This window comes from Amblyomma mixtum, chromosome 7, assembly GCF_055824585.1.
Source record: "Amblyomma mixtum isolate Tamu chromosome 7, ASM5582458v1, whole genome shotgun sequence".
NCBI lineage: Eukaryota > Metazoa > Arthropoda > Arachnida > Ixodida > Ixodidae > Amblyomma > Amblyomma mixtum.
The window spans coordinates 52,911,919-52,938,690 of NC_143018.1; the positions used below are offsets into that span (position 1 = coordinate 52,911,919).

Genomic DNA, 26,772 nt, shown 5'->3' on the forward strand with positions numbered 1-26,772 from the left:
GCGAAACGCGAACTATCACCCCACTCCCTGTTGTCGTTCTTTTTCTTCTTACTTTTTTCCTTTCACCACAAGGAGCAATTTTGTTTGTGCGCGGCAAAAAGATATGGAGACAACAAATGAGGAATAATAACGACAACCGATTGCGTTTTTCTCCTGTGTAACCACAATCAGGGGGCAGAAACGAAGATGCTAAACCAACTGGCCCCAGTAGCAACGGTAATGGCAGTAGCGTAGAGGAGCAAATCTGACAGTTTATTGAAAGATTAGGCCGCGTTTTGCTTCTACATAAAACAATCGTTTCATTAGTATCAAGAGCATTAAACTGCGCTTGCATGCGTAATGCACTAACGTTCATCTGTTGCAAATATTTAAATAAATGGCGAGCGATCCCGTTGGTGCTCTTGTGTTACACAACTCGACGCATTTCACCTCTGCCTTTCGGCACAGGCAGGAATTTTCATCTCGAGAAACCTTTATATCATATCCCTCACGTTTACAAGCAGCTTTTATTTCGTAACGGAAAATGCGCCGTCCTCGGTTTTTTCACTTCCACTTGTAAGCCGTAATGCGCTTCCAAATTCACCCATCTTCTCCACTTTGTCCAAAAGCATGCTGAGATGAGCAAGCGCTAAGAATCCCATCTGATTTACTTTCCGTGTCGGCTTGTCTTTGTGCTGTTTTCTGCGAGTGACGCTCGTTGTTTTCCGCTATACCCTTTGCCACTTTGTTTACTCCGGAGCCCATGGCTGGGAAGAGACGCGCGTGCCCATGCTTCGTCGTCCTTTATCCGATTTCGAGCTCCATCCGTGCTGCGCTTCATTTTTTTTAACAACCAGACAAGCAAATACACAAATACATCTGACAGGGTGCATCTTTCGTAACCTTAAAATCTCATATATCTTCTTGTGGAGCAAAACAACAGGCGTCATGCACTGAACAAAAAAGAAATCAAATTCCGGTCAAAAGGTGTCGTAGAAAGGGGGTCATCCTTTATTCTGTTTTTGAATTTTTTATTCATGTCTTTAAATAGGCTTTAAATTTATGGCTCAACAACACAAAATGTCAGAAGAAGTAAATCTCTGAAAGAAAAGAACTGCAGCATTGACGCTGCTCACTGATGCATATATGCCCGTCGGTTGCGCAATGTTTCCAAGGCTGGCAAACGCAGTAGAGACGGGAGCTGTACATTAAAAGGCGAAAAAGAATCGGGATGCGTCGACGTGAAGTGATGCGCGTTAAATGAGATCTTCTCTTCCGGGTTGTTTATTCTGGTTCGGCACGCTGTCTGTTCCTCAGTCGGGTTACAAAACAGGCGTCGCGGAGAGGCGCTTTATATGCACGCGTGGAGTTGCAGTATTCGATGGAAGAACACTGTTGTGAACCAGCGCCGGTGGAGTCAGTCTTTGTTCCAGATGTTGCGGCAGCGTTCGCAGAATCAACGCTGGTACCTTGCAGCGATATTACGATGGTATAACTTCTGTACTCCTACGCCTATTTTTAAGCAGCAACCTTTTTACAATGGTAGCGTTAACTGTCTCGCACTGTGCATACAGTCGTGGTGCAACGCGCTGTATCACTACACCGTTATGCCAGTAGTCCTCTGCTAATCTTGCCTATTTGCTTACTGTTATGCTAGCACTGCCCACTGTGCACTATGTGAATACCAGAGGAGATAATACGCACGAAACTTTCGCGAAGTGTTTACATCACGAAGCTAGATGTTGTATCACTTTTCAGGGGAGGAAAGTACGTTTACGGAGAGCAGTGCATTTATTAAACAGCTGAAAGTTCCCACTCGTACCTGTCCTGCCCTGTAGTTTTTGTCACTAGTCCTTGTGCCTAATTATAGCGCGCCAAACTGAAGATTGATTTATTGATTGATTGATCATTGAGGTTTAACGTCCCAAAGCGACTCAGACTATTAGGGACGCCTTAGTCCGGAGCCCTTCACTACGGCTTGCTTGAGGAAAGCTCTCTTCTCGCACTGGCCTAGCAATGGTGCTGCCGCAGATGCCATAAACACAACCGAAGCGGCACTATTCCTTGAGGGAACGCTCAGGCGTGTACTCTTCCCTACAGGGCTCAAGCGTCCTTCTGCGAAAATACAGGAAACAAAATGTGGGGTTACCCTCGGAGTTTTAATGTTAACGGAATGCGAGCAGTTCAAGTTGCCTGCACGTTGAAGCCTGCTGAGACACGAGCATTTCAACTAAAACGCTAGAGTTTCTCTCAATTTTGTTTTCCGGGGCAGTGCAGTTCGCCTCTGGAACGATGTAGATAATCCTTACGATCTGTCTTTCATGAACTTGGCCGAACGTCACTGGCATTGCATGTTGTGTAATCGGTGCGACTCAAAGACAGTCGCCGTCACAGGAATCGCGACTGTGTCTACAGCGAACGACGATGAACCAAATCAGTTCAGCGGGGATTGATGATTTAGTCAGACAATCATTGCACAAGAGCCATTTATTCACAGCACGGTTATCACCAAATTTTATTAAGTGACTGAACAATGCTAATAGTTAAGTGCAATCCGCGTCTTATTTGCACAGATCAGGAGCTCAAAGTTCAAACCATAATGTGATGATAAAATTTCCTTGACTGGCAAGTTCTTATCAATAAGATTATCCTGACATCTATTCCTCAGACCCCAGTCATATCTCTTCTTCTTTTATTTTTCGATTATCTCTTGCCTTTGCGCCAGTTTAGAGTAGCCAACTGGAGCATCCTTCTGATCCCAGGTCCTGGGGCCCATGTACTATCACGATGAAAAGAAACGCGAACAGCGCGGCGCCTACGTGCTCCGCTGTTCGAATTTATTTTGAATGCGCTTTTACAAGGGTTGTAAGAGAAAGGCATTGGAGTCGCCCTAGAATGCATTACGGACGTCTCTAACATATTTTTGCTACCAGTGAAATAAAAGCGTGTTTAAAAGAAATGCGAAAAGTGGAGTGCCTAGTCTCCGCTCTGTTCGCGTTTCTTTCCATCATGATGGTACGTTCGTTCATACATTCGAACATTCGCTTCGCCTTCATTCTATTTTCCGTGTTTATTTGGTCCTCTGCCTCCGCCACAATTTTTTTTTAAAGTTAAGCGCCCGTTTGACAGAGAAGGATTCAAGGCATGCTTCTAAGACCCCTGCCTCACAGCTTTGTCCCAGGCTTTGCATTAAGCAGACAGTGCAGCACCGTTTCTGATTCGCGACTTGTGTACGACGTGCTTTGTTCTTTTTAACATTTTTTATTGTCAGTACGGTATCACGTTGAACCTCGTAGTATCACGCTGTGCGTTAGCTGTCCTGTTTTTTTTATCGCCTTGATCAAGGATAAAGATGCCCAAAGACGAAAGAAAGAACGGCACCTATCAGGATGCGCTTCAAGGCTTACGAAAAAGCTCCGCTGATTCATTTCGGAAAGTTTCCTGGATAAGTTTTACCCTAGTCGCTTTTCCAGACTGCCATTCTGGACCTCCTTCTTGCCTACTTGATATATTATGCGCGGCGCTCTTGCTCAACGCCACACTATGTAATTTTTTTTATTTGGCTTTACTGCGCTACCGCCGATGTTATTCGAAACTTTCTCAGAAGTTCTTGAAATGACTGCAACGCTGCACGCTGCAACGGTGTTTTTATTATTTTTTCACGTGCCTTCGCTTCCTTCACTAGATCACTGCAAGCCCTGTGTGGTTACACCGTCTTTCTTCCTTCTATTCGCCAGTCGTAGCAGTCCATGCTTATGAGTTTCAGCTTTCGCGGTTTCCCAAAGTTCTCGTGCTATATTGTTCGCATAAGCACATTCACACACAGCTTTAGCGTATTCTTCATTCAGTGTGTATATTCAAGGTGTCGATGGAGATAAGACTTACGCACTTAAGTATCCCGAGAGCAAATCAGCGTAGCCACGGTCGTAAGCCTGAGGTCTTTGTAGGCAAGTAAACGTAACTTGTTGGCAGGCACCTAGCGAACGTTTTTGTCGCCGTACATATTTATGTGCTGCGCGTATATATTTTCTCGCATATGAGCTTTTCGGTTGCATTAAAACCACCTCGTCAGGTTGCTTCACGCGAGAAACGTCATGAATTTCTTGATGTGCACACAGTAGCCGAGGGTATTGGTTTTTCTGTAGAAAATGCTTTTGGCTTAGCTTAAAAATAACGCGACTGCCGTGATGAAAACAAAGCTAACCGTCACACGTTTCGTCAGCTTTAGTCCGCTTTCCTCACAGTTAATTGTGCCTGGGAGCTCAGTCAGGCACGCATGTCTACTTGAGTAAGATGTGAAAAGAAAGCTCGCTGGCCAAACTTAGGAAAAGAGGGCGTGAAGTGGCGAGAGAGTGGACATACACACTCAGCATGCACATCTCTGGAGGCGGATTTTCCAAGCTCGTTAGGCCGAGAGACACCATCTGATACCCAAGGCTATAATGGCCAGTGCAGCCTAGAACACATCTGGGTGAACTTGAGTAACATGAGGACAGTGCGGGGCTTCGCAACTCAGCAGTCGCCGGTGAACTGCAGTTGTGAATGCGAAGAGCTCGTCCGCTGCGCCGTGCGCTTTATTTGGCTGTCCTCAATGCTACAGTACGTAGTTTCTGTTATCTTATTGTTTCTTGTATACAGGACTGATGGAGACAACCTAAATGAGCGCGTTGCTCAAGCTCAGTCTGTTTCGTGTTTCCAAGGAAAGCTGCGGCTCTCAGTAACAAGGCTGGCGCCCAGAGCAAACTGAGCATCACTATGCAAGGGACCAAGCGCAAAGAATTGTGAATTGCAGCTCGCGTTGTTCAGTGTGTTTTTGGTTTTGTGATCGCGATGCCTTGCACAATGGGCCTGGTTGGAGCACTAACAGGAGGCATGCATCGTGGCTGCGTGGTTCATTAGCCGGCGCGAAATTCGTGCTCCTCCAGTAGACCCATGAAGAAATATGACTGCGTCAATTAGTTTTCTCTGCCGCTTTCAGGACGCCGTCCCACTGCGTTATATGTCATGTACTGCACGACTTCATCGTGCACAGGCGTCGCTGGACGCATACTATCAAATTTAACCACATGCTGAATCACCAGTGCTGGCAGTTGATGAAAATTCATGAAGCAGACCTCCTTTATGCCTGCTGACGTTACAATGCAGAATTGTTAAACTTTTCAACTGTGTTTTGGAGGCGCGTATATGAATTCTGGGTAAACGTCCGCGCTCAGTTACAAGATAAGAAGCAGCTTGCTAGTGGGGCTTGTGTGAAGGTGGCAGTTCACAACAAATACAAAAACAGCTGATAGTTCACGGACCAAATGCAAGTGACATTACATGCGCACAAGGGGAAGAGGTAAAAGTTCAAAGTTCATTGCTTCTTTCAGCCGTATATTCAACTGCATTTTGTGACGTCGAAAAGAGCCCTAGTATATGCTCACTGTTTTGTTTTTTTTTTCTTTTTTAAAAAAGGATCTGCACGCAGACTTGAAAGGGCCTTTTGGTTTATGTGAAATCTGCCGCTGTCGTGCGCGTCTCCAGTGCCTCATTGAAGAAAAAACATTATTATGCTTATAAAAGCAATTAATTGAGACAAACCCCAGCGCGAAAAGAATGAAGACAAGAAGGAACACACAAGATGTGACTTCGTTCTTTTCGGGCTGTCATTTCAATCAATTAGCTATGCACCAACTAACTAAGACAAAAGTTATTATTCAACATACACAAGCAGTAGAGGAAATAAAATAACAAACAGTGACAAGAAATTAGTTAGTCCTGCAATTGAATGTACTGCTGCAAGAATGAGTACTCTATGTGCTTATTATCTCCATTTGTTTCGCAGTCCCCCCCTAAACCTGACTGATAAATTCCATGAAGTTAACTCCATTATTTGCTAAATCCTCACTAGTGCGTCCTTTCGTTGCAGTGCCAGGCACATGTAAGCAGTGCAGTACTAAGCGCAGCAGCTTTGCAAATACAGCCTCACAAAAATCAATAAGCCAGAAGATGCTAATCTGACCGCTGAAGGCCTGAGCTTCCCCGTGCTTGACTCGTGCTCCCTACAAAAGGGAACAAAAGTAAAAAAAAAAAAAACGACGCTTACAACACCACCTGCTTTCAGAGTCTGTCCCTTCAGCCACACAGTATCAACTAACGTAGTGTGCCGCCGCTGGTGCTCGTATTTTTAATACCTTGCCGAGCTGACGCCAGCGAGACTAGACGGCTCGTCCGCACGACAACGGCTGGTGACACCCCGCTGGACAGCTCCTTGCCGGCGTCGGATCAACGACAGACAAAGAAGGACCTCGCTTGCGAGCTTTCGCAAAGCACAGCAAACTTTCTCATGCTCCTTCCTTGCACTTGGTGCCTATAATAAGGTGCAAAGCGCTTGTAAGGGAGGATCTTGCATCGAATTAATGACGATGAAACAGCATGTGAGAGTGAGAGCATCATGTGAGAGTTGTGCCTTACTTACGAAAGTGTACATCAGGTATCACAGTTCGTTGGGTTCACGAAGCTATCGAGCTGCCATTAAACAACGGGAGAGTCGGAATTCTCTTCAACTGCATTCATTCCAGCCGCATCCTATCTTGGCAGGACGCCATCAAGTAAAAAAATAGCAAGCAGCCTAATTAATGCGGAACAATAAGATTAACTCGTTGCTGTGAGTGTCTCAAGATTTAAGAAAAAAATCAGCAGAGCTGCTGATCGACGCAGTGCTAAACAAAGGATCGAAAGCCAAACACAAAAACAATTTTGTGTGAAAAAGTTTCGAACTGGACGCCTGCCAGGAGACTATAAAGTTCCCAACACAGGTTGCTGTGCTGAGGCCGAAACGTCAGAATTTAGCAAGAATGGTCGGCATCATTTTTGCCTTCCAAGGTACCCTCGATGGCTGACGAGATTGCGAGATACCCTAACATTTATCAGCACTAATCCTGTCATGCACAGATTTGAGGGGCCTACGTAAACTTCTCAAATTTCTGTCTGGTGCGTACAAATTGCAAGACTGAGTACTGTAGTCCGGATGCCTCTATTAGGTTTCTGTTGTCGGTCAACAAATGTTCTTGGCTGATCACAAACCGTCGAAGCGAACAAGCCAATCTGTTGAATGCAGCGCTTTACTAGAGGACGCCGCCATGTCTACTTCTAGAATGCTGCATGACACCTCTGGGCTGAAAATGTAAATAGGGTCGTAGATAAAAGTTTCCCCATCATTCGTGGAAACGCACCCCCCCCCCCCCCCCCCCTCCGCCATCCCCCTGCCCTACTCACCCGCTGCAAGCCATGCTGAAACCGAGGAAATGAACAAGGTGCATTCGTTGCCCTTGGCAACGCGTCCAGCCGTGTTGATTTCACTGAGCCTCCGCTCTTGTTTTATCTTGTCTTCGTCGGTCTTCGCCTTGTTAATAATCTCGTAACCTTTCTCAGCTCTCCTGTTTTGTTTTGTGTTTGCGCAAACTGTAGTGGCGAGCTTGTCTTGATCATTTCGACGTCGGTCTGCTTTCGCGTGTGTTGGCTTGACCTTCGTTCTGCAGACTTGTTGCCGCACCTTTTGTAAAGATTTTCATCTTTTCTCCATCCTTTCTTTAGGGAATGGGGGGGTTAGTGCTATACGTGATCTGGAGCTCTAATGAACTTACCACTGTAAGTTCTTGATAGGGCGAGGAAAAAACAGCCCGTCGGGTTTGTTTTGTTTTTTTTTTGCGGTTCTGTTACGTTCTTAACGAAGGATAGGAGAAAGAAAGCTGCTTTCTTAGCTTCTTCTTTGGTTTGTTTTGACAAAATATGTTGCAACTAGCGTTGCAGTAGTTGCGTAACTGTAAACTCAGCTCACGTGTGCTGCGCTTGCATTCTTTGTTGTTTCAGTCATTTGGAAACTCGGAACTCAGTATATCAAAAGACAAAAATAAAGCAGACGAAGCCTAGACATGAGGGAGGGCGAACAGTGGAGCTCAGCAGCTTTCTTTTTTTAAATATACCTCTATACTAAATTGAGTCTTGACTTCAGAACTTAGAGGACTGTTTCACTGCCGAAAGAAGGGAAAAAGAACTTTCTTACCAAACGTAATGACTAGCGCTTCGATGCAGCGTTGCGGCATCTTTGACGTTTCGGAGCTGACTGTGCGCAACGATGTTCCGGCGGGAAGTAAAGAAAACGCTCACATGACGACATCGCGCAGTAGTTGCTGGACGCATCTTTAGAAAAATAAAACGGGGAAATTTTGAAAGAGTTCTCCGACGAGGTGATATTCTAGGTTTATACTCATAACGTTGTTAGTTTTTTTAACGCATTACAAAAATCACATCGACTGACGCTTACGGCAGTCATCGAATCGACATTTTTGCACAATGCAGTGCCTGTCTTTTGCGCTAAGATGTGCCATGATGCCATGATCAGCAGGTACTCGGTCAGGGCTACAAAAACCACCTGAATATCGTTTTCTTATGAAACATGCGTGTGAAGGGCGTCTTGCAGCATGTTACATCCCTCTTCAAAGCAAATTACTTTGCACGCCATGATTGACAGCTCACTCTGTTCTCTTCCCTTCAGTTACGTCACTTCTCTTCAGTCATTCGTAATTAGCCAATCAGAGTCTTTTATGACCGACGACGTTTTCTTCCCGATGGGGCTTCTGATGCTATTGTAGTAAAACATTCATCTAAGTACGTGCAATAAAGGTGAGGTGCCCTGGACACGCACTAACGGGATTTTTTTCTTCTTCCCCTGCCTCCTTTTCCCATTGCCTGATGCAGGTGTGCTGGTGTTCTGGTCCCCGTTCCACGACCCGCGCGTGCACGAGAACGCGCCGGCTGGCGTGCACGTGACCACCGTGCGCGCGCTTGACGAGTCGGCGCCCGGCAAGCCCGTCGCCTACAGCCTGCTGGACGTCAAGGACTCCAGCTATTTCCACCTGAACCACATCACGGGGAACATGACCACCGCACGGCCCATCACCCGGAAGGTCGGCGATAAATACGAGGTGGGTGCCACATGGTCACGAGGGGCACAGTGGAGTGCGGGTACATGGTCAGGAATGATCATGTGTGTTGTTCAGTAGCCGCTGTAAGAAAAAAAAAATGTTATTGTTAATCATGTGAAGGAGGCGCGAAGAGTGGATGCATTAATATGGAGCTTTCTCATCATCCCAGATGCGGAACTCCACATATGAATGAAGAACCAACACCTGGCCCTCCAATCGAGACACAACTGAAAGGTTGTCGGACTGTCGCGCTACTTGAGGCATTCCGATGAACTGGCCAAAGTAATTCAAAGCTCAGATGTGTTCAGCCAACTGCTGGTTGCACCCATTACATATGTGGCGCCACAGTCTGCTACCGTCCAGAAAATGTTCACTGGTTCTCAAAGTGTGCTCATTCGGGTTAGTTTGTTCATCTCTTCTTTTTGTATCGTTTTACAGGGTTGTCTCCTTCTTTTAAACAGGTACTACGGACGTCAATCGCCCGCTCAAGAATAATAGGTGTAGAATACCAATACGGCAGAGATGAAGAGTCAATTGGGTGATGGATTGTTACAAAACACGTCCCTAGAGATTATAAAGACGCTATAATTAATGTTAACACTCACTTGAAGCACTGGCAAATCAATCAACGTTTTCCCCTAAATACGTAAGTTATAATTTTGTTTTACATTTATATCGTTACTTCGTCAACATGAGCTAACCCCAGCAGAAGGAGCGCACCTGCTTAACTAGTACTTTATAATCTATTTCTACTATAGCGGGTGCTTCTCCTAAGATGTTACATAATATTTAAAAATAGCATTTTTGAGTTAAAAGAATGCTTTTTTTCTGCATAGCATTGTCAGCACTATAGTAGAGCAGAATACAGCTAAGGTGTGCCAATTAGCAGGGTTGATAACTATTATTGAATAGTTAACTTTCTAACTATTAATGATAGGCTCCTTAATTATTGATAGGCCCGTGGCCCACGTTAAGTAATACCCATATCAGTTTTTCGAATTTCTAAAACACGTTGGTGCTTTGGCCGAACAAATTTTGGATATGTCGCGCCAAACTGCGTGCGCTTTCGAGGGGCTTGCAGAAAAAGCAACCTCTCCAGTGCACGCATCTTTTTATCGAAATAGCCAAACTTCGTTGGTCCAGAGCGCTGAGGGTAACCTTGGCTTCTAAATTCTAAAAACTGATATGGATAATAATTACGGTGGGCTAGACGCCTTTCAATAATAAAAGAGCCTCTCATCAATAGTTAAAAACTTACCTATTCAGTATCACTTAACCTTCCTGCTAGTCAGCATGTCGCATCCGTATTCGAATGTACTACACCACTGACAATGCTACGCCGAAAAAAGCTCTCTTCTAACTTAAGAAGGTTTTTTTTTTTTCACAAATCGTGTAAATTCTTAGGTGAAACACCCAGTATAATCGATTGACTAAACAAGTCAGAGGCCCAGGTCAATGACCTCAATGAAGAACTAGCGCCCTCTTGCGTGGTGCGGACCCCTTTGAGAGTTGGAGAAGTTTTTAGCTACAAAATGAGAACGCCGAATGTCCCACTCACTCGTTCGCAACTTTGTGCGCCAGCTGTTTTCGGCACGTTCGGCGATACGGCATGGTGTACCGTATCCGAGGGCGACCGATTATCCCCACTTATCACGGAGCGCGGCAGTCCCCCTCGGCGGCGCCGAGCAAGCTGCTAGACGGAGGCGGGCCATCCTTCTGGAGTCCCTTAGGGCCCAGCCATTTTCTAGCAAAAGGACGAAACATTTCATCCATTCGCCCCCTCTGGAACTCGGCGTTTTGAACTGCATCCCATGTGATTATTGAAGCTCAGCAAGGCCCCGCTTCGAATGACACGGGTCCACACTCTTTTCTAGGCAACACGAAATGACCCAAGCTGAAAAGTGTCTTCAGGATTTTAGCGAAAGCCTATTGCAGGTAGGGAATCTCGAAAACTTCGCCAGAGCGCTTGTATTTTTTGCGAGTTTGCACTTTTTGTTTTCTATTAGAAAGTACTCGAGGAATCATTCTTCCGTCTGTTTCTTTTTTAATCTTTTCTAAATAGAAACACGAAACTAGTGCGAATTTGAAGCTCGCGAGAAGATTTCTTCGCCGTCCGAGACAGAGTTCAAAAAAGGGCTCCTTGTTTATAATGCTTGTGCTCGGCTCCAGAGCCGATGTGTAGCCAGTCGAAGTGGAGGCGTCGAAAATGAAATGTATGCTTAGTACTTCTTAATATTTCATCCAGACTGACTTAGATGCGAATAAAATATCAGTTCCTCTTGTGAACAGTGCTCTTTCTCTGGTGGATAGAGGCGTGAAGGATAAGTAGAACAAAGTGCGATGTTTACTGTGATGGCTTATTGTGCTAAGAACGCATCGATGATCGGAGGTTTAGCACAGCCACTTCGCTTCTCCTTCTTTCGTTCATTTTCCTTCGCTCTTTGCGTTCTTACCTTTCACACTCATTGTTGTCCTCATCCAAGCGTTATTTTTCCCATCATTTTTTTTCCTTTGTTTTCAATTTCTGGGCTCCTCGCTTTCCTTCATGCTTTACAATGTTCAGTCCTCTTTTCGTTCTAATTGCCCTCCTCGATTTTATATTTTATTCAGCCATACCAAACAAAAAATGACACTGCTGTACCAGCACGCCTTCAGTTTTGCTGCTGGCCTGTTCGGGCCTGCACCTCACATTCTGCGGCGCCGTTTTACAATCTCTCTGCTTATAACATGAATTTTCAGTAGTTGCACAAAGTTAAAGGCGATGCTATGAGCAAAGACGTTTTAAAAAAAGGTTTTATAGAAGAAAAGAAAAGGAACAGTATACGTAATATATTCACGAAGGGGGCAAATACGGGCTGGTTGGTACATTTTCGAAGAATTGAAAAAAAAAACAGCGAAATGAAAAACGAGACAAGAGAAGGACAAACACCAGCGGTGTCCTTCTCTTGCCTCGTCTTCTGTTGCGCTGTTTTATCCAATTCTTCAAATATATTCACCCTTGACCAAGGTACACTGTAAAGAAGACTGTAGGAACTGCGAGTCCCTTATAATCCACAGCAACAATTCGCTTTTCATTTGCGTTTTTCATACAGCGTTCATGGATTAGAGGCATTGATAAATGAACCGTGCCTCCAGAACGCATGCTCCACGCATTTTTGTCGGTGAGGTCTGTGATGCATACAATTACGCCTCTGGGCACACAAATAAGCGCAGAGCCTTGTTTTTGCTACTGGAGTATAGAGTATCACCGCGCGAGGCGGCGAATACATTAATATATTAACCCTGCCAGGTTTGAGGGGCAGGCCAGAGGGCTCCTAGACCGAGTAGCACTCCCGGGAAGGTTTGGCTTAAAAATGACTCTTCTGTCTGTCGCCTTGGTACAACAGAACAAATACACAGATATCAAACTGCCTACTAATATTGAAGAGCAACAGGACATCATCGCCATCAGCAGCATCATCATCTTCATCAGCCCGACTACGCCCACTGCAGGACACCGTTTACTAAATTGGGACCGCAGGCCGGGAATATTATTTCCTTTTTACCTCTCATGACAGTATCCCTCCTTTTCGTGAGTGACAGGCGCTCTATAACATGAACGCCGAAGAGAGCAAATGAGAACATTAAAAAACAAAGTCAGAGGAAGATCATTTCACTGTTATCAACTCTGCATCTATGTCGCAACGGCTCCTGCCAGTGGGGCGTTCCGGAAAGCGAGCAATTATTTTGAGTGACTGGCCCTTCTCGTGCATGAGATTGCAAAAAAAAACAACAAACAATGCCAAAAACTCACAAGAGTGCCGTGTCCTATGCTTCTCGATAAAAGTTTTACAGAGTTTGTTCAAGGCTCTTTCAGCGCATCTTCCTCATTTGGTATACAGCGTGCGTTCTTGCTGTTCAAACTTTTTTTTCCTTCCCTAACCTTAATATTGCAAGGACGTTCCGCTTTCGGTCCTACTAGGCGGAGGCCTACGCGTCTTCGCTCTTCTTCAGTTTTCCGCTTGCCTGCGTTGCATACAGCGCCGCGGCGCGATGCTTCTTGACATCAGCGCGCGTCGTTTGGCAGCGACTCTCGGCTAACAACTTCTCCCTGTCAGCGGCAGCGACTTCCGACGCAAAATAGGCAAGACGAAGACGTCCAAAGCAAAAGGCTGCAGCACACAAGCCAACACAGGCTTCGAGAAAGCCCGGAGGCTGTAAACTGAAAAAAAAAAAACAAAAAAACTGCTGTATCCCAGGAAGACTGTGTGGAGCTACAGGCGAGGCCATTTTTTTTTTTTGAAAAACAGTCCTCCGGGTGTCTCTTTGCTGTATTTCATTTGCGAAACTAGCAGCTCTTATCTGATATCACGTAAACTGATGCGCCTTCTTTCGCTGTTACATGTACTGTCAGTAAGAAATGAAACGCGAACAAAACAAGCGAGCCACGAACAGAAAATTACGCAGCTCTTAACCAGGGGACGCTCAATACTAGCTCCTACTACTTTAATTTCGAAGGCACGAAGACTCTTCTTTAGAAGTGTTATTCAACTTCGCTTGTATTTCTAATCCAGGAGTTAATATGTTGTTGTTTTTATGCTGCCACCTCTGTTTTCGTGTTCGCATTTCATTCGCTGCTGATAGTACGTTGCCTCATGCCAAAATTTTAGTGTCGCGACATGAACGGCAGTCGGTGGTTTTGAAGAAACCGCAGGTCGTAAATATTTTCAAATACAGATAATGTCTCGCTCTGGAATTATGCGGAATGAATCAGGATAGAATACACCAAAAAAGGGCACGTTATTCGCTTTCCCAGCGGACCATTGAACCTGCGACCTTTATATTCCAACACCAGAGCATCACCAACTGCTGGAAGAGTGCCATCGACGCCACCATGCTCTCGAAGCTGCTTACTCTGTCGGAATAGAGAGCGACATAGGCGAAAATGTGGAGGCATTTTTGTCGTGAGAACTGAGTGAGGCGATGTTTACGGCTGTGGTTATGTCCATCTCAGAATGTACAGATAACCACACTTGCGTTCTATTAAAGAAGCGTCCATTTTTTCCTGTTGATTTCAAGCTTACAGCCAAACGAGATAAGTGGCCCTCGTAAAACCGAAAGTTGTACCAAAAGTAAAAGAAATTTATTTATTTTTTATTCAGTGTGTGGTATTTGGTGGTGATGGTGAAACTTGCATTGGTACCACACGTCTTTTCGGACTGAAAACGACTGCAGCCACAGCGACAGAGCAGAATGAATCTCGGCGGGAGAAAGTATTGACAGCCAGAGAAAAAAAGCTTCGCGTGACATAATTGCAACGAAATTAGGTGTACGTATCTTCGTTTGATTAAAAAGGCTGTAAAAGATAGTCACATTCCCCGCATTGATTTACAGCTGGACTGATGAGAAGTGGTGTTCATAATACTTTCCGCTTTATGTGATACTTGGCGTTTAGTATAACCCACGAACCGAACTCATTTGTTGTATTGAATATACTGAATATGAATAATCTTGACCTCTTAAGCGACTGACCTTAATGTATCAACTAGTTTGCAATCGTAGTGCTGAGGAGCGTCTTATTTTGCCTAAATTACTAATACTATCAATTCTTTGCCTCTATCGTTAAGCAAGAAAAAAGAAATAGGGCTATAAAAGCCTGGTCACGATCATTTTCCTGCCATAACAAAGACGCAGTTTACCAAGAAGATGGACTTAACCGTGCCATCTTTGTGCTCATTTGTCAGCCAAGAAAGGTTGTTTAGCATCCTTTTTTTTTGTGAGGGGGGGGGGGGTGTACTGCCGGTGCAGAGTAGCACCCGTCAGCGTATTCTCGGGCGAGGTGTATCTTTCGCCTCAAAGTTTGACACATGGAGCATGATAGATGTAACTGTGCTGAAGCATAGTTTATTTTCTCTTCTTGAACGCAGGCAATGTCTTTCGTTTTCTTTATTGGGTTCGCTTAATGTGCACCGAAAGGTGTAAACATAAAAAAGACACTACCAGGATGCGAACATAGAATCTTCTGATACTTACTTAGAAAGGTTATTCATCGCGCCGCAAAGCCAGACGCATACCGCCGTACTGCGCTGTCATGCACGTTTACACCATGGCACGTAATGCGGCAAACGCAGGGAAGCAGTAATGCGTGTCCGTGCTTCTCGCGTAGAGACGTAGAGTAGCTCGAATCACGAGTGTTCTCATTCTGCCAAAGCCAGACAGAGGAAGCGTTTCCGCGGGGTTTTTATGCAGTTTTTAGGGAAAGCGCGAATGCAGACTAACAGTAGACGGACGGCCGTACCGTACTATGAAGATGTAAGGGGTCGAATTTCAACAAAAATTGCAGCTTTTGCGCCAGATGTCACAAATTTTGCGATAGAAGCAACCAGCGTAAATATTTTATTTTTATTTCTCTAACGAATAGGCTCGTAACATTCGAGGAAAGCTGGCAGTTGAGAGAGAAAAGCATCACTGCAAATTTTCAGAATACACTTTGCTAAATTCCGTTCGGTTTACAATTTTTCATTTGTCCGGTGGCCGTCCTGAATTCCATGGCGTCTGAGCCCTTCGTCACCACAACATTTACGGGACAAAATGGGGCCAGTGCGGACTCTCTCTTCCGCCACTCGCATTTTAGGCTAACGTCTTCCTTTAGTGACCCACGTGATATTAACTCAATTTCCTTGTGTGGCTTGCTGCAGCCACTGTTTTTTTTCTGAACGGTGGCTCGCCTTTATTTAAAAAATTACCTGTCTTGCCTTGTGTACTTGTGCATGGAGGGAATTGCATTGACTTTATTTATCTCGCTCATAGAAGTACTCTCAAAGACTCAACTAAGTAAAAGGCGCATAAAAGCTCTGTTAGGGACAAACAGCATTGGCGCAATAATTAGACTCCCCGAGGCTTAGAATTACTCTTTCAAGGACTGGAGGCAAAGGGCTAATCGTCCACAGTTGCCTGACTCGCTGACTAACAGCCTGTCTCGAGGATGAAGTGCTGGTCTTAATACCATTTTGCCCGCTTTTGATCTGCAGCAAAGAGTGCTTTCCGATGATCTCGAAGCCCTAACGCCGACTATGTAGTTTTTGAAAAGGCCCGTCGTTTATGCCATCCTTTCTATGTCTACAAAGACCGTAAAGATTCAAAGCCCCTTTAATGGTCATTCACTTGTCATTTTTTTCCTATTTTCCAGTGAAGTCAAAGGCTCTATTTAATTCAGTGTGCTACCAAGACGCGTTCGCCTAATGCATATGATCTCTCTTTTTCTAAAGGACATGTGATCATCATTTGTAATCGCTGTCTGACTGCCGCTTCTGCTAGACAGCCGTCATACATTCCTCATTTTTATCCGGGGCTCTGAGGAAATTTACGGGCTTTCATTCTTGCTAAATAGCTCCAGCTTCGAGTTATCATTTTATACAAAAAGCACCAAACACGTAATTACTTCCGTCTTTCCGCGGCCAAAATGGAAAGTCCTTATTTCCCTCGTCCACGCTATAAATTGTTTTTAATTTATACGATATTGTAACTTTGGAAGCAACCGTAGTACTCACTTCAAATGGATTAAAACTGCTGTTGTTGTGTTTCTTCTTTCTAATTTTCTCAATTCTCTCACTTACGAGGCGTGTCGATGCAAGCATTATCTATGACTCCTTCCTGCAGATTTTCATTTGTGTATTAGGTTGCAGTGCAAGAATAAAGTTATTTCCATCGGAATGAAGAAGGGGCAAAATTCTTTAGCACACCATGATATTAGAATTTAAGGAATCTAAACAATGGCCACGCCCTGCTAACTAGAACAGAAAACTGGGCAAGTTGGAACGGATTCATCTTAATACAGCGCGATACACAGGACGAGAGAAAGAAACAAGAGACGACACGAGCGCAATCTAACAACTGAGTTTTATTTCTAGAAGGGTTACTTATATACGCACCAAACACAACGATAAAACACAGACACATCGCGATAGCCCTCACAAACCCGTACGCGCATGTAGCGGACTGCAAAAACCGCCTCATCCCAACAAAGCCATTCAGCATCTTAGCACATGACAAGACCCTGCAATCAACCTGTCGCCACACATTCCCCCAGAGCTCGAAACTCTTTATCTACCAGATTAATGGAAGGCGAGGCGACACATGTTCCAGTCTCCTGGCTTATCAAAAACGCCTCAACTAACTCCCTGCAGGTCCTATCTGGGTGACAGAACAAGATGTTAGTCCTGTCCAAATGGGGGAAGCAGTCTTTACATGTTCGGCAGTGCAAAGCCAGGTTCGAGGACACTGCCCCTTTTACTGATCTGCGGTGCTCAAACAGCCGCTCATTAATACAGCGGCCTGTCTGGCCGATGTACGTCTTGCCGCAGGAGAGCGGTATCGAATAAACGACTCCAGTCTTGCACACGACCAGTGGTTTCTTGTGGGAAACTGTGCATTCATTCCTTGCTTGGTCGTCCCGGCACTCGATCTTCCTCCTTACCGCGCTGCACACTCTGCTCATCTTATCCTTCGCTGTAAAAACCACTTTCACCCCAAATCTCGAGCCTACCTTCTTCAAACGGTGAGACATGCCATGAACGTACGGAATCGCCACGGTTCTTGTAAGCATGCCGTCTTTTTCTTTTTCTTTTGCTGGACAAACGCCCCTAGTCAATATCCTCTCGGATATTTGAGCCAGAGCCATATCCGGATAACCAGCGTCCCTCAGTCTCTGAACCTGCCCCTGGAAGCTAGTCTGAACCCTATGGGAGCACGATTTTCGCAAAGAAGCCGTGAGACATGCCGTCGCTATTCCCGCCTTGACCAACCTAGAGTGCGCTGAATTGAAACTGAGGAGCGGCTTAGCTCTGCTAGCAGTTTGGAGATGTGCGGCGAACGATGTACTTGTTTGAAAGTAGAACGTGCTCCCGACTCTTAAAATAAAAATTGACGCTTGATTTTTACGCGTCAAACCGATGGGTAAAAAGTCATGACGGTAACAAGATTACAGGTAAGCGCAGAATAAGCTAATTATAAGATTTTAAAGTGCCGCTAGGAGTGAAGCACATAATTACAAACGCTGCAGAAATTGCGCACATCATGTTCATTTTTTAAACCAGCAATGCGCAAAAATTCTTAGCACTGTTTTCAGCGTACAGCTTCATAACGTGTTCCGGCCCAAAAGCGGCCCGTAAGCTATGCGATCTTTTCCTTCCTTCCTTCCTTCCTTCCTTCCTTCCTTCCTTCCTTCCTTCCTTCCTTCCTTCATTCCTTCCTTCCTTCCTTCCTTCCTTCCTTCCTTCCTTCCTTCCTTCCTTCCTTCCTTCCTTCCTTCCTTCCTTCCTTCCTTCCTTCCTTCCTTCCTTCCTTCCTTCCTTCCTTCCTTCCTTCCTTCCTTCCTTCCTTCCTTCCTTCCTTCCTTCCTTCCTTCCTTCCTTCCTTCCTTCCTTCCTTCCTTCCTTCCTTCCTTCCTTCCTTCCTTCCTTCCTTCCTTCCTTCCTTCCTTCCTTCCTTCCTTCCTTCCTTCCTTCCTTCCTTCCTTCCTTCCTTCCTTCCTTCCTTCCTTCCTTCCTTCCTTCCTTCCTTCCTTCCTTCCTTCCTTCCTTCCTTCCTTCCTTCCTTCCTTCCTTCCTTCCTTCCTTCCTTCCTTCCTTCCTTCCTTCCTTCCTTCCTTCCTTCCTTCCTTCCTTCCTTCCTTCCTTCCTTCCTTCCTTCCTTCCTTCCTTCCTTCCTTCCTTCCTTCCTTCCTTCCTTCCTTCCTTCCTTCCTTCCTTCCTTCCTCATTCTTTCATTCTTTCTTTCTTTCTGTCTTTCTTTCTTCCTTCCTTTTTCCTTCCTTCCTTCCTTCCTTCCCTCCTTCCTTCTTTTCGCTGCGATGACCGTGCTCAGCTGCTGACCCGAAGGACGCGGGTTCGATCCCGACCGGCCGTGGTGGTCCCGTTTCGATGGAGGCGATATGCTAAAGGCCCGTGTACTGTGCGGTGTCAGTTACGTTAAAGGGATGCTGAAAGGTTTCCCAAAAAAATTGAGTGAAGAGATGCACTTAACAGTTTTCCACCCTCGGAATTCGAATTTCTCATCGAAATTAGGCAGAGGAAAGCGTAAACCTATTTTATTTTGGCGAAAAGTGCAGCAGCAGCCTAGGGCCAGCTCGCGCGCCTCGTTGCCGCCTGTGATTGGTTGGGCGCCTCGTGACGTGAACACTGGCGTTGGCTCGGTTAGCCCGGCTCGGTCGCCGCCGATGTAGTACATGAAGCGCGGCGCGCTGTGGTTCGGGGCTGTTGGTTTGATGTTTATATCACGATGGAACACATCGAAGACTACCAGGAGGATCTTGGCGTCATCCCCTACATGTACGAACCAATCGCAAAGAGCAAACCGCTCCAAGGAAGCAACGATGATGGCGCAAGCGGTGCTTTTGGCTTGAACGAAAGCGAAGTGTCAGCATCTCCACGTGTTGGAGATGTCCTTTTGTAAGCATACTTTTCTAGCCAAACTTCATTCAGAGATACAATAAATTAATTTTGAAACGAGAAAATGTAGTATAGCACTGCTCCACGAAATTTTCCTAATGCAATGTAAGCGGGATGCGATCGTCGGCATTGTTGTCTTGCCGCTTGTCGGTGCTGCCGCAAATCTGCTTGTAATGCACACAGACCACTGACATGCGCAAGAAGTTATCAGGCTCATTTTGCACGCAAATTTTATGCTGGCATCGCTTCACGGTCGCTGCGTGCCGGCTCGGTTCATAACACACGCGTAAAACAGAAGTTCGCGGCGCTTTGCGGCAGAACTCGTCGAGGTGACAAACGTGCGCCTTCCGTTCTGCGTGCCAAGATGGGATCTGGCAGTAAAATGAAATCCTTGTTTAGGCGAATTGCTTCATACTGCAAGCCCTTGTAGGAATATCTCCATCCGTTTGCGGCCGCCTTTATAGTGCTGTTCTCAGATCAAGCGACAAGTGATTTTTTTTACTAATTCGATGGCCTCGTGCTGCAACCGAGCAGGCCGAATCGCAAGGCTGGCTGTAGCACACGTGGCGCACAATTATATAATATTATTATTAATGTATGAAGCCATGGTGCACTCGGCAATTTTTTACGACTACATGTGTTATTACAAATGTATTCCTGGCAGAACACTTTACTGGTATTGGCTGCATTAGAACTTGAACAGACTTGTCAGCCTTGTCATCTCTTGTGGAAAAGTTCGATGCAGGGTCCTCAGCAGCATCTGCCAGTGGCATGCGACTTGTTGCACAGTCCTGATTTGTATTGCTGTTTGGTGTGCATTCTTGACTGTCTGGTGTGCAGTCTTGATCTTGCAGCAGTTCGGCAAGAACCTGAAAGGCATAAGCCATATGATGTTATAGTTGCAAACAGAACAAAAGTGTGCTTCAGTGAGTAAAATCTTCTAGTTTATTTCATAACCCATTTTGTTGATTGGCGAGCTCCGTGCAAAGTGAGATCATTTATTATATACCGGGTGTTTCTTTACAAGGTCCAAAATTTATTTTAAAAATGGTACCTAACATAGTATTAATTTTATCCCTGGGGCTATACTGGGGGATATGGCAGACACCAGTAATAGGCAGAAGGCTTACATTAGCTCTTTAAACTGCATATCTTAATTAAATTTTTATTCTCATATTATGTTGTATTTGCAGATTTGGAGCACATCCTGCAAATACTATAGCCAAGCAAAAAAGATATCTTTAAAAACTTACGCCCTGACAGGCAACTTCACGCGCTAACACAGCGCCAGCGGGCGCGTCCGACGTAGATCGCTCAAAAAAAAGTGTACGCTTTGGGGCCGGACTGCAAGCGCCATGACTGCGCACATTGGGCGCTGACGAGGCGGCTATCAGCCAGGCCCCAGGCGAATCCAAATTGAAAACGAAACGCCGCGCACCCGTATAACAGAAACATCTGCAAAGAATTTTCTCGGCGCTCCGAGCACGAAGAAAAATGTGCCACGTACTATTCCCTATGTTCTCGCCACTGAGGGCTACGCATGAATCCTAGAATATCTGAGCTCCAACATAATTGAGTAAAGAGTCTGCATATAACGTCTTTTCACGTGCTGGCTTACCGAACAAAGTTCTCTGCTCACGCGCGGTGCGCAGTATCCGGTTGTGGGGCGCACTTCGCGTCGCTTCAGCTCTTGCAGCATTAGTAGCAGTTTAAGTTTTTATTTTTTCAGCCAAAAAATTTAGGGCCGAGCTCTGATATGAGTAATGCTGTACGAGATGCATGATGCATGTCTGCAAGCATAAAAGCTAAGCACTTATTTTGTAAGCTGCAGTTCGCTGCCGTCCTGACGTTCTCATTCCAGCGCCGTTAATCTCACTACTTCCGAAAGTCTTGCATCCACGAAATTACGCGCCATACACTACACAGAACACCGGTTCGCGCAGTCAAATTCTCATAGAGTTAAAGCACAAATTCTTACCTCGAGCTTCCGCCTTTTCGCGAAAGCTGGCCTCGGTGGCAGTGACGAGCTCCTGTGCGCGAAGACAGACTGTATTGCGCCGGGTTTCAGTCGAGCTGACTTTGTTGACAGGATTGAGAGGACATAGTAGTAGCGCTTAAAAAACAAGGACGACAGGGTAGAGAAAGACAACACAGGCTCTAGACATCAACTGACTTTATTCTCGAGAACAACAACGAATTTATAGGCGACAATCCGGAGCATAAAAATCAACATTTGAATCGCATGCGTGATGGCACTTCCCGATACAAGAACCTCAAATCTTAAGTGCACAGATAAACATTTGGTTTGCTCAAAACACCAACTAGCCCAGCTTTCTGCCTTAAATGCGTTTGTTGACAGGCCCAGTAAACGCATTATCGACAGGCTCTGGTTATAGTCTTCATCACGAAAGTGGTCAGAGCATAGCACTGTAGTCTTTGAGGGCTTAAAATCGCTTCGCTTCACAGCAGCGACCCACCTCGCGGAAAGCTTCTTATTTTGCGGGAAATAATGAAAGACCACATCGTCGCGGCCGCTGGTGTTAGTGCAGCTGCGCAGAACGCCGGCATGATGATCCACCGCTTCATTCGATGCTACACACTTTTCTGTACGTCACCACAAACATAAAAACGCACAAATACAGGAACACACGGCAGATCGGGCAGATCGAAGCAACTTACGGTGGCATGCACGCAGAAACGAGCACGGTCGCGGAGGCTGCGTGGCGACGGAACACCAATGTTTACGTCACCACCCCACGGTTTCCGGTTTCGGCTCGCATCGTCAGTGTCATCAGCAGCGCTCGGCGGACAGCGGGGGGCGGAGCTACCGCGCAATTTTAAACGGCGATTACGTCGCTCCTAAGTGATTAATCTGCATAAAAATTTCGCCCGCATGATTTTTAAGGTTCCCACATCCATACGTGAGAATCTTGATGAATTCGAAAATCTCTTCAGCTTCCCTTTAAAGAACACCAGGTGGTAGAAATTTCCGGAGCCCTCCACTACGCAGCCCTCATAGGCTGAGTCGATTTGGGACGTTAGACCCCATTAAGAAACCAAGCCTTTCTTCCTTCCATCTTTCTTTCTTTCTTTCTTTCTTTCTTTCTTTCTTTCTTTCTTTCTTTCTTTCTTTCTTTCTTTCTTTCTTTCTTTCTTCTTTCTTTCTTTCTTTCTTTCTTCTTTCTTTCTTTCTTTCTTTCTTTCTTTCTTCCTTTCTTTCTTCCTTCCTTTCTTTCTTTCTTTCTTTCTTTCCTTCTTTCTTCCTTTCTTTCTTTCTCTCTTTCATTCATTCTTTCCTTCTTTCTTTCTTTCTTTCTTTCTTTCTTCCTTTCTTTCTTTCTTTCTTTCTTTCTTTCCTTCTTTCTTTCTTTCTTTCCTTCTTCCTCTCTTTCTTCCTTTCTTCCTTTTTCTTTCTCTATTTCGTTCTTCCTTTCTTTCGCTCTTTCTTCCTTTCTTCCTTCCTTTCTTTCTTTCTTTCTTTCTTTCTTTCTTTCTTTCTATCTTTCTTTCTTTCTTATTTCTTCCTTTCTTTCCTTCTTTCTTTCTATCTTCTTCTCTTTCTTTTTGTCTTTTTATTTCTTTCTTTCTGCCTTTCTTTCCTTCTTTCGTTCTTACTTTCTTTCTTTTCTTCTTCCTTTATTTATTTCTCCCTTTTCCCTTTATTTCCTTCTTTCCTCCTTCCTTCCTTTCTTTCTTCCCTTTTTTTCCTTCTTTCTTCCTTTCTTTCTTCACTTCTTTCATTCCTTATCTTTATCTTTCCCTCTTAGAGGGCGGGCCCTAATTCACGTTCACGTTACTTTACCCGATCACGTTCTGCCCCTCGCACTTCTTCCTTTCTATTCCGCTTTTATCTCTATGTAGTAATCTAACAATGCCATCTTCGCAACCGCAATATCTTTTTATTTCCACAGTTCATTAAGAAAATTGCTTCCATGGGCACAGCTTCTCTCATTCCATGGTTTCTCTTCGTTTCAACTCGCTGAGTTTCCTAAAATTGGTTTCGCTTTGCGCGCACGGGACTTCTCTCACCATTTCAGACATTTTCCTCTGATTCCTGCTATGTTGTGTCCGGATAAAATACCACTTGCTCCTCGCCTTACTTGTTGGCGTTTTCCATCCTGCCTTTTGCGCCCCACGCCGTCGCTAGGCTTTCTAGAGAACCTTACCAAAAAAAAAAAAAATAACGTGCGCAAAGAGCCCCGTGATGGCGGGACACTCACAATGGCAGACAAGTTTTATTCGCCACTCAGAAAACGAGCTGCTGTCCCCACGCCGGCCCTAGAAACACCGCCGCTGTCTCCTCAACATCTATCGGGGTTCCATCCATTGAAACATTTCTGTACACGCTCACATTAGCTTTCTTTCCTTATTTGGCATGTGCTTCCTTGTAAATATTGTTCAACATGCTTTTTCTTACAGTATTGCCTTTCTCCTTTCTTTTCTTTTCCTCTTTCTGCACAGCACGCAGGGCCAAACCAAGCTCCAAGTCAAGTTCTTTGACCGTTTGTGGCCTTCTTGGTGTCCCCATTTGTAGCTTATATTGTCATGACATGCATTTTTTACTCCTCATCCTGTCCCTTTCACTTAACTTCTTCTCTGCACAACTTTCTTTCTTAATGCTTCCATTCGCTCCAGCGCGCTTTCCTTAGGAATCTTTTGCCCATGTTCCCTCGTTCTCTCATCTTGTTGTAGAGTCAGTGCAAGCCGAGCCGTGTCCCAGCTTTGTTGTTCCTACCGCCATTCGCATTAATTTGTATTCGTTCACTGTATTTTTATTCCGTTAGATTCATTAATTTTGCTTCACCATCTTGGTGAGTGTCTTCCGTGCTTACACTCCCTTTGATCGGCCAATTTGAGAGCTTGGCCGCGCAACGCTCGGGTAACGGCGAACTGTGTTGACGGCCTTTGCTGCCATTCGACGATCGTATGGACATGGAAGGAACGGCGCTGCGCAATTCCTACCGCGTTTTATGCTCTCTCCTTCATTTTTTCCCAGCATTTGAGTCTTGTTCACGACGCAGTGCAGCGCCCTAATACTTTCGTTGCTTCAGTGCTACAGGGAACATACATTACTGCTTCAAAAAAAGAAAAAATGTCAAACAATCTTCAAAGTACGATCTAAGGCGGTTGTGTGGACACGGGGACATAGCAAAATCAATAACAAACATTAGGAGAGGGGTGTCGTTTCTTTAACGGGCATGACGGAGGGAAAAACAGCGAGTACACAGCCAACGCGGTTTTCTTATTGGGTATTGCTGTTACCGATGTGAGAGCATTAAACCAAAAACTTGTTATTCTTTGTCCCGTCCACTCTGAATCTGCGGCCTTAACGTGCTCCATATGAAAGACTGTCAGAGTCGTCTTTAGCACTGGAATATTATCCTGACTGAAATGGACTGTTTTCTTGATCAGTCTGTCATTCTCAGGATGCCCTAGAAATCTAAACTGAGTTCAGTAAAGTAACTATCATTGTGGGAACGGCAACCAGTGCATTCAGTTACTCTTCTAGATTGCATCATGTTTCTTACAGATTGCATCATGTATTCCTTTCTAGGCGGCATTTTAGTAACCAGCCAGCGCAAAGATTTAGAGTCGTGGAGAGACGTTTGAGAGATGCGGATTCACTGAAAAATTATTTCTGCGTTGCCTCACTAGCCAGCCAGATAGGATTCCTCTCGCTGATGAAGCAGGCATGACGTTTGTATGCATTTCATCGACTTGGTGTGCCTTATCGCGATGAAGTAAATTTTTGGCATGAGTTCGCATCCCGCAAACTTCTCTCCAGCACTGTACCTCTGAATGCCCCTGAAGAAAAGCACCCATCTTACAGAAGCGATAGTTCGACTGGCTGCATCTGCGTGCGAGCAGTGAATCCTGGGATTCCCACTAATCGGCCGTTTAAAGCGCCGATGTGGCGTCAAGGAACTTGTAATTTTTCGTTTATTATTTGCACGTTTCAGAACTTTAAAGCGCCTACAAAATGGCGGCCATGGTAGATAGAGTCCAAGTAGATGGTTTCTTGGTGCACAATAAGTGAACAACGGCGTGAAAAGCCCCAGGATGGTTGCCAGCGTTTCGACATGAGGAGTTGTCTTCAACTCTGCAAAGGGTGCATAGTTGGCGGGGTTTAAACAGGGCCTTCACTCCGTAGAGGAACCATCGGTGAGGGAGAAGAGGGCGTGAAGTGGGAAGGGTGTTTGGATGGGGAGTGCGAATGTGGGCGAGGCAAGACGTCTTCCTCAAAAAGGAGTACGCTGGAGCCCCAGTCAGAATGTCAGAATGTGCGCAAATGAGGACCCTACTAAAAATTCATAATTAAGGAGCTAGGGTGCATTTTTTTCCTTTGCAATCTTAGCATCTTCCTTGAAAAGTTTTGAAAATTCAAGATTTACGCCTTACTGTATAATTTGTACCTAAAGGTGTTAATGATTGTTACCTCAGTTATTTGTGGTTTGTATATGCCATTTATCTTTTCATTACGCAGGTATATCTTCTATTTTATTCCTTGTGCATGTCCGAAAATGTGTTGGTGAATAAGCCTGTCCATCATGAAGCTATGCTCTGAGGAGCCACTTAAGATTTCCAAAATAATTGAATACATAAACAGGAAACTGAGAAAGGATGGAGAATAATGCAAGTTTACCCTTCCCCCTCTGTTCTCTCTCTCCTCCCTTTGTCTGCACAGGTGATTGTTGCCGCCGTGAGCCAGGGCGTGACCGAGGTTAAGACGATGCAGATCGAAGTGACTGTGCCCAACGAGTACCCGCCCCGATTCGAACACTCGGTGTACCGCGCGGAGGTGCACCAGACCCGCACTCGACCCGGCTACCGGGTGCTGCAGGTGCGCGCCCACGACCCGGACCCGGTGCCCTACAACGCCGAAGTCTACTACCGCCTCGAGGCCGGACCGGAGTCCACAAGGGCGCTGAGGTGAATACTGCCGGCCTCCCCCTTTTACGCCGTTGACTATTGTGGCAATACTCCAAGACCACGTGGTCATCATGTGCGTGCAAATGCATCATCAGATAACAACTTCACGTGACCGATACGTTTCGGGACTCTATCCGCATGGGAAACCTTGAATGCATTAGTTGGTCACATCTTTTTTCTTCTACATTCTTTTTACCCACACTGCTGACAGTGAAATTCGTTTGATATCGCGTGAATTTCATTTTAACAGTTTTACTTCTGTTTGGTGCTGTCAAGGAAAGGCTGGCATAAGTCTAGAGCTAGCAAGTACAAGTTCCAAACTATGTTTTGTGGGTTAACGGCATCCGCCTTCTACGGTCTCTTGTAGTGAGCGGTCTGATGTTAGCTAGATTTTAAGAAAACAGCGAATAATGCGATGACCAGCAACCGCAAGAAGACAGGTTGCAACGCTGGGCGGTTCTCTATCGATA

The 26,772-nt window shown here is 45.3% G+C and overlaps 1 protein-coding gene across 1 annotated transcript in view; it reads left to right on the forward strand.

The window, feature by feature from the left end:
- The first annotated feature begins 8,702 nt into the window (after nt 1-8,702).
- LOC149336092 (uncharacterized) overlaps nt 8,703-26,772 on the forward strand; it is an 80,771-nt gene continuing 62,701 nt past the window's right edge. The window contains exons 1-2 of the mRNA XM_089552579.1: nt 8,703-8,945; nt 26,058-26,302. Coding sequence (XP_089408705.1) covers nt 8,898-8,945; nt 26,058-26,302 — 293 coding nt within the window. The 5' untranslated portion in view covers nt 8,703-8,897. The remainder of the gene's footprint in view (nt 8,946-26,057; nt 26,303-26,772) is intronic.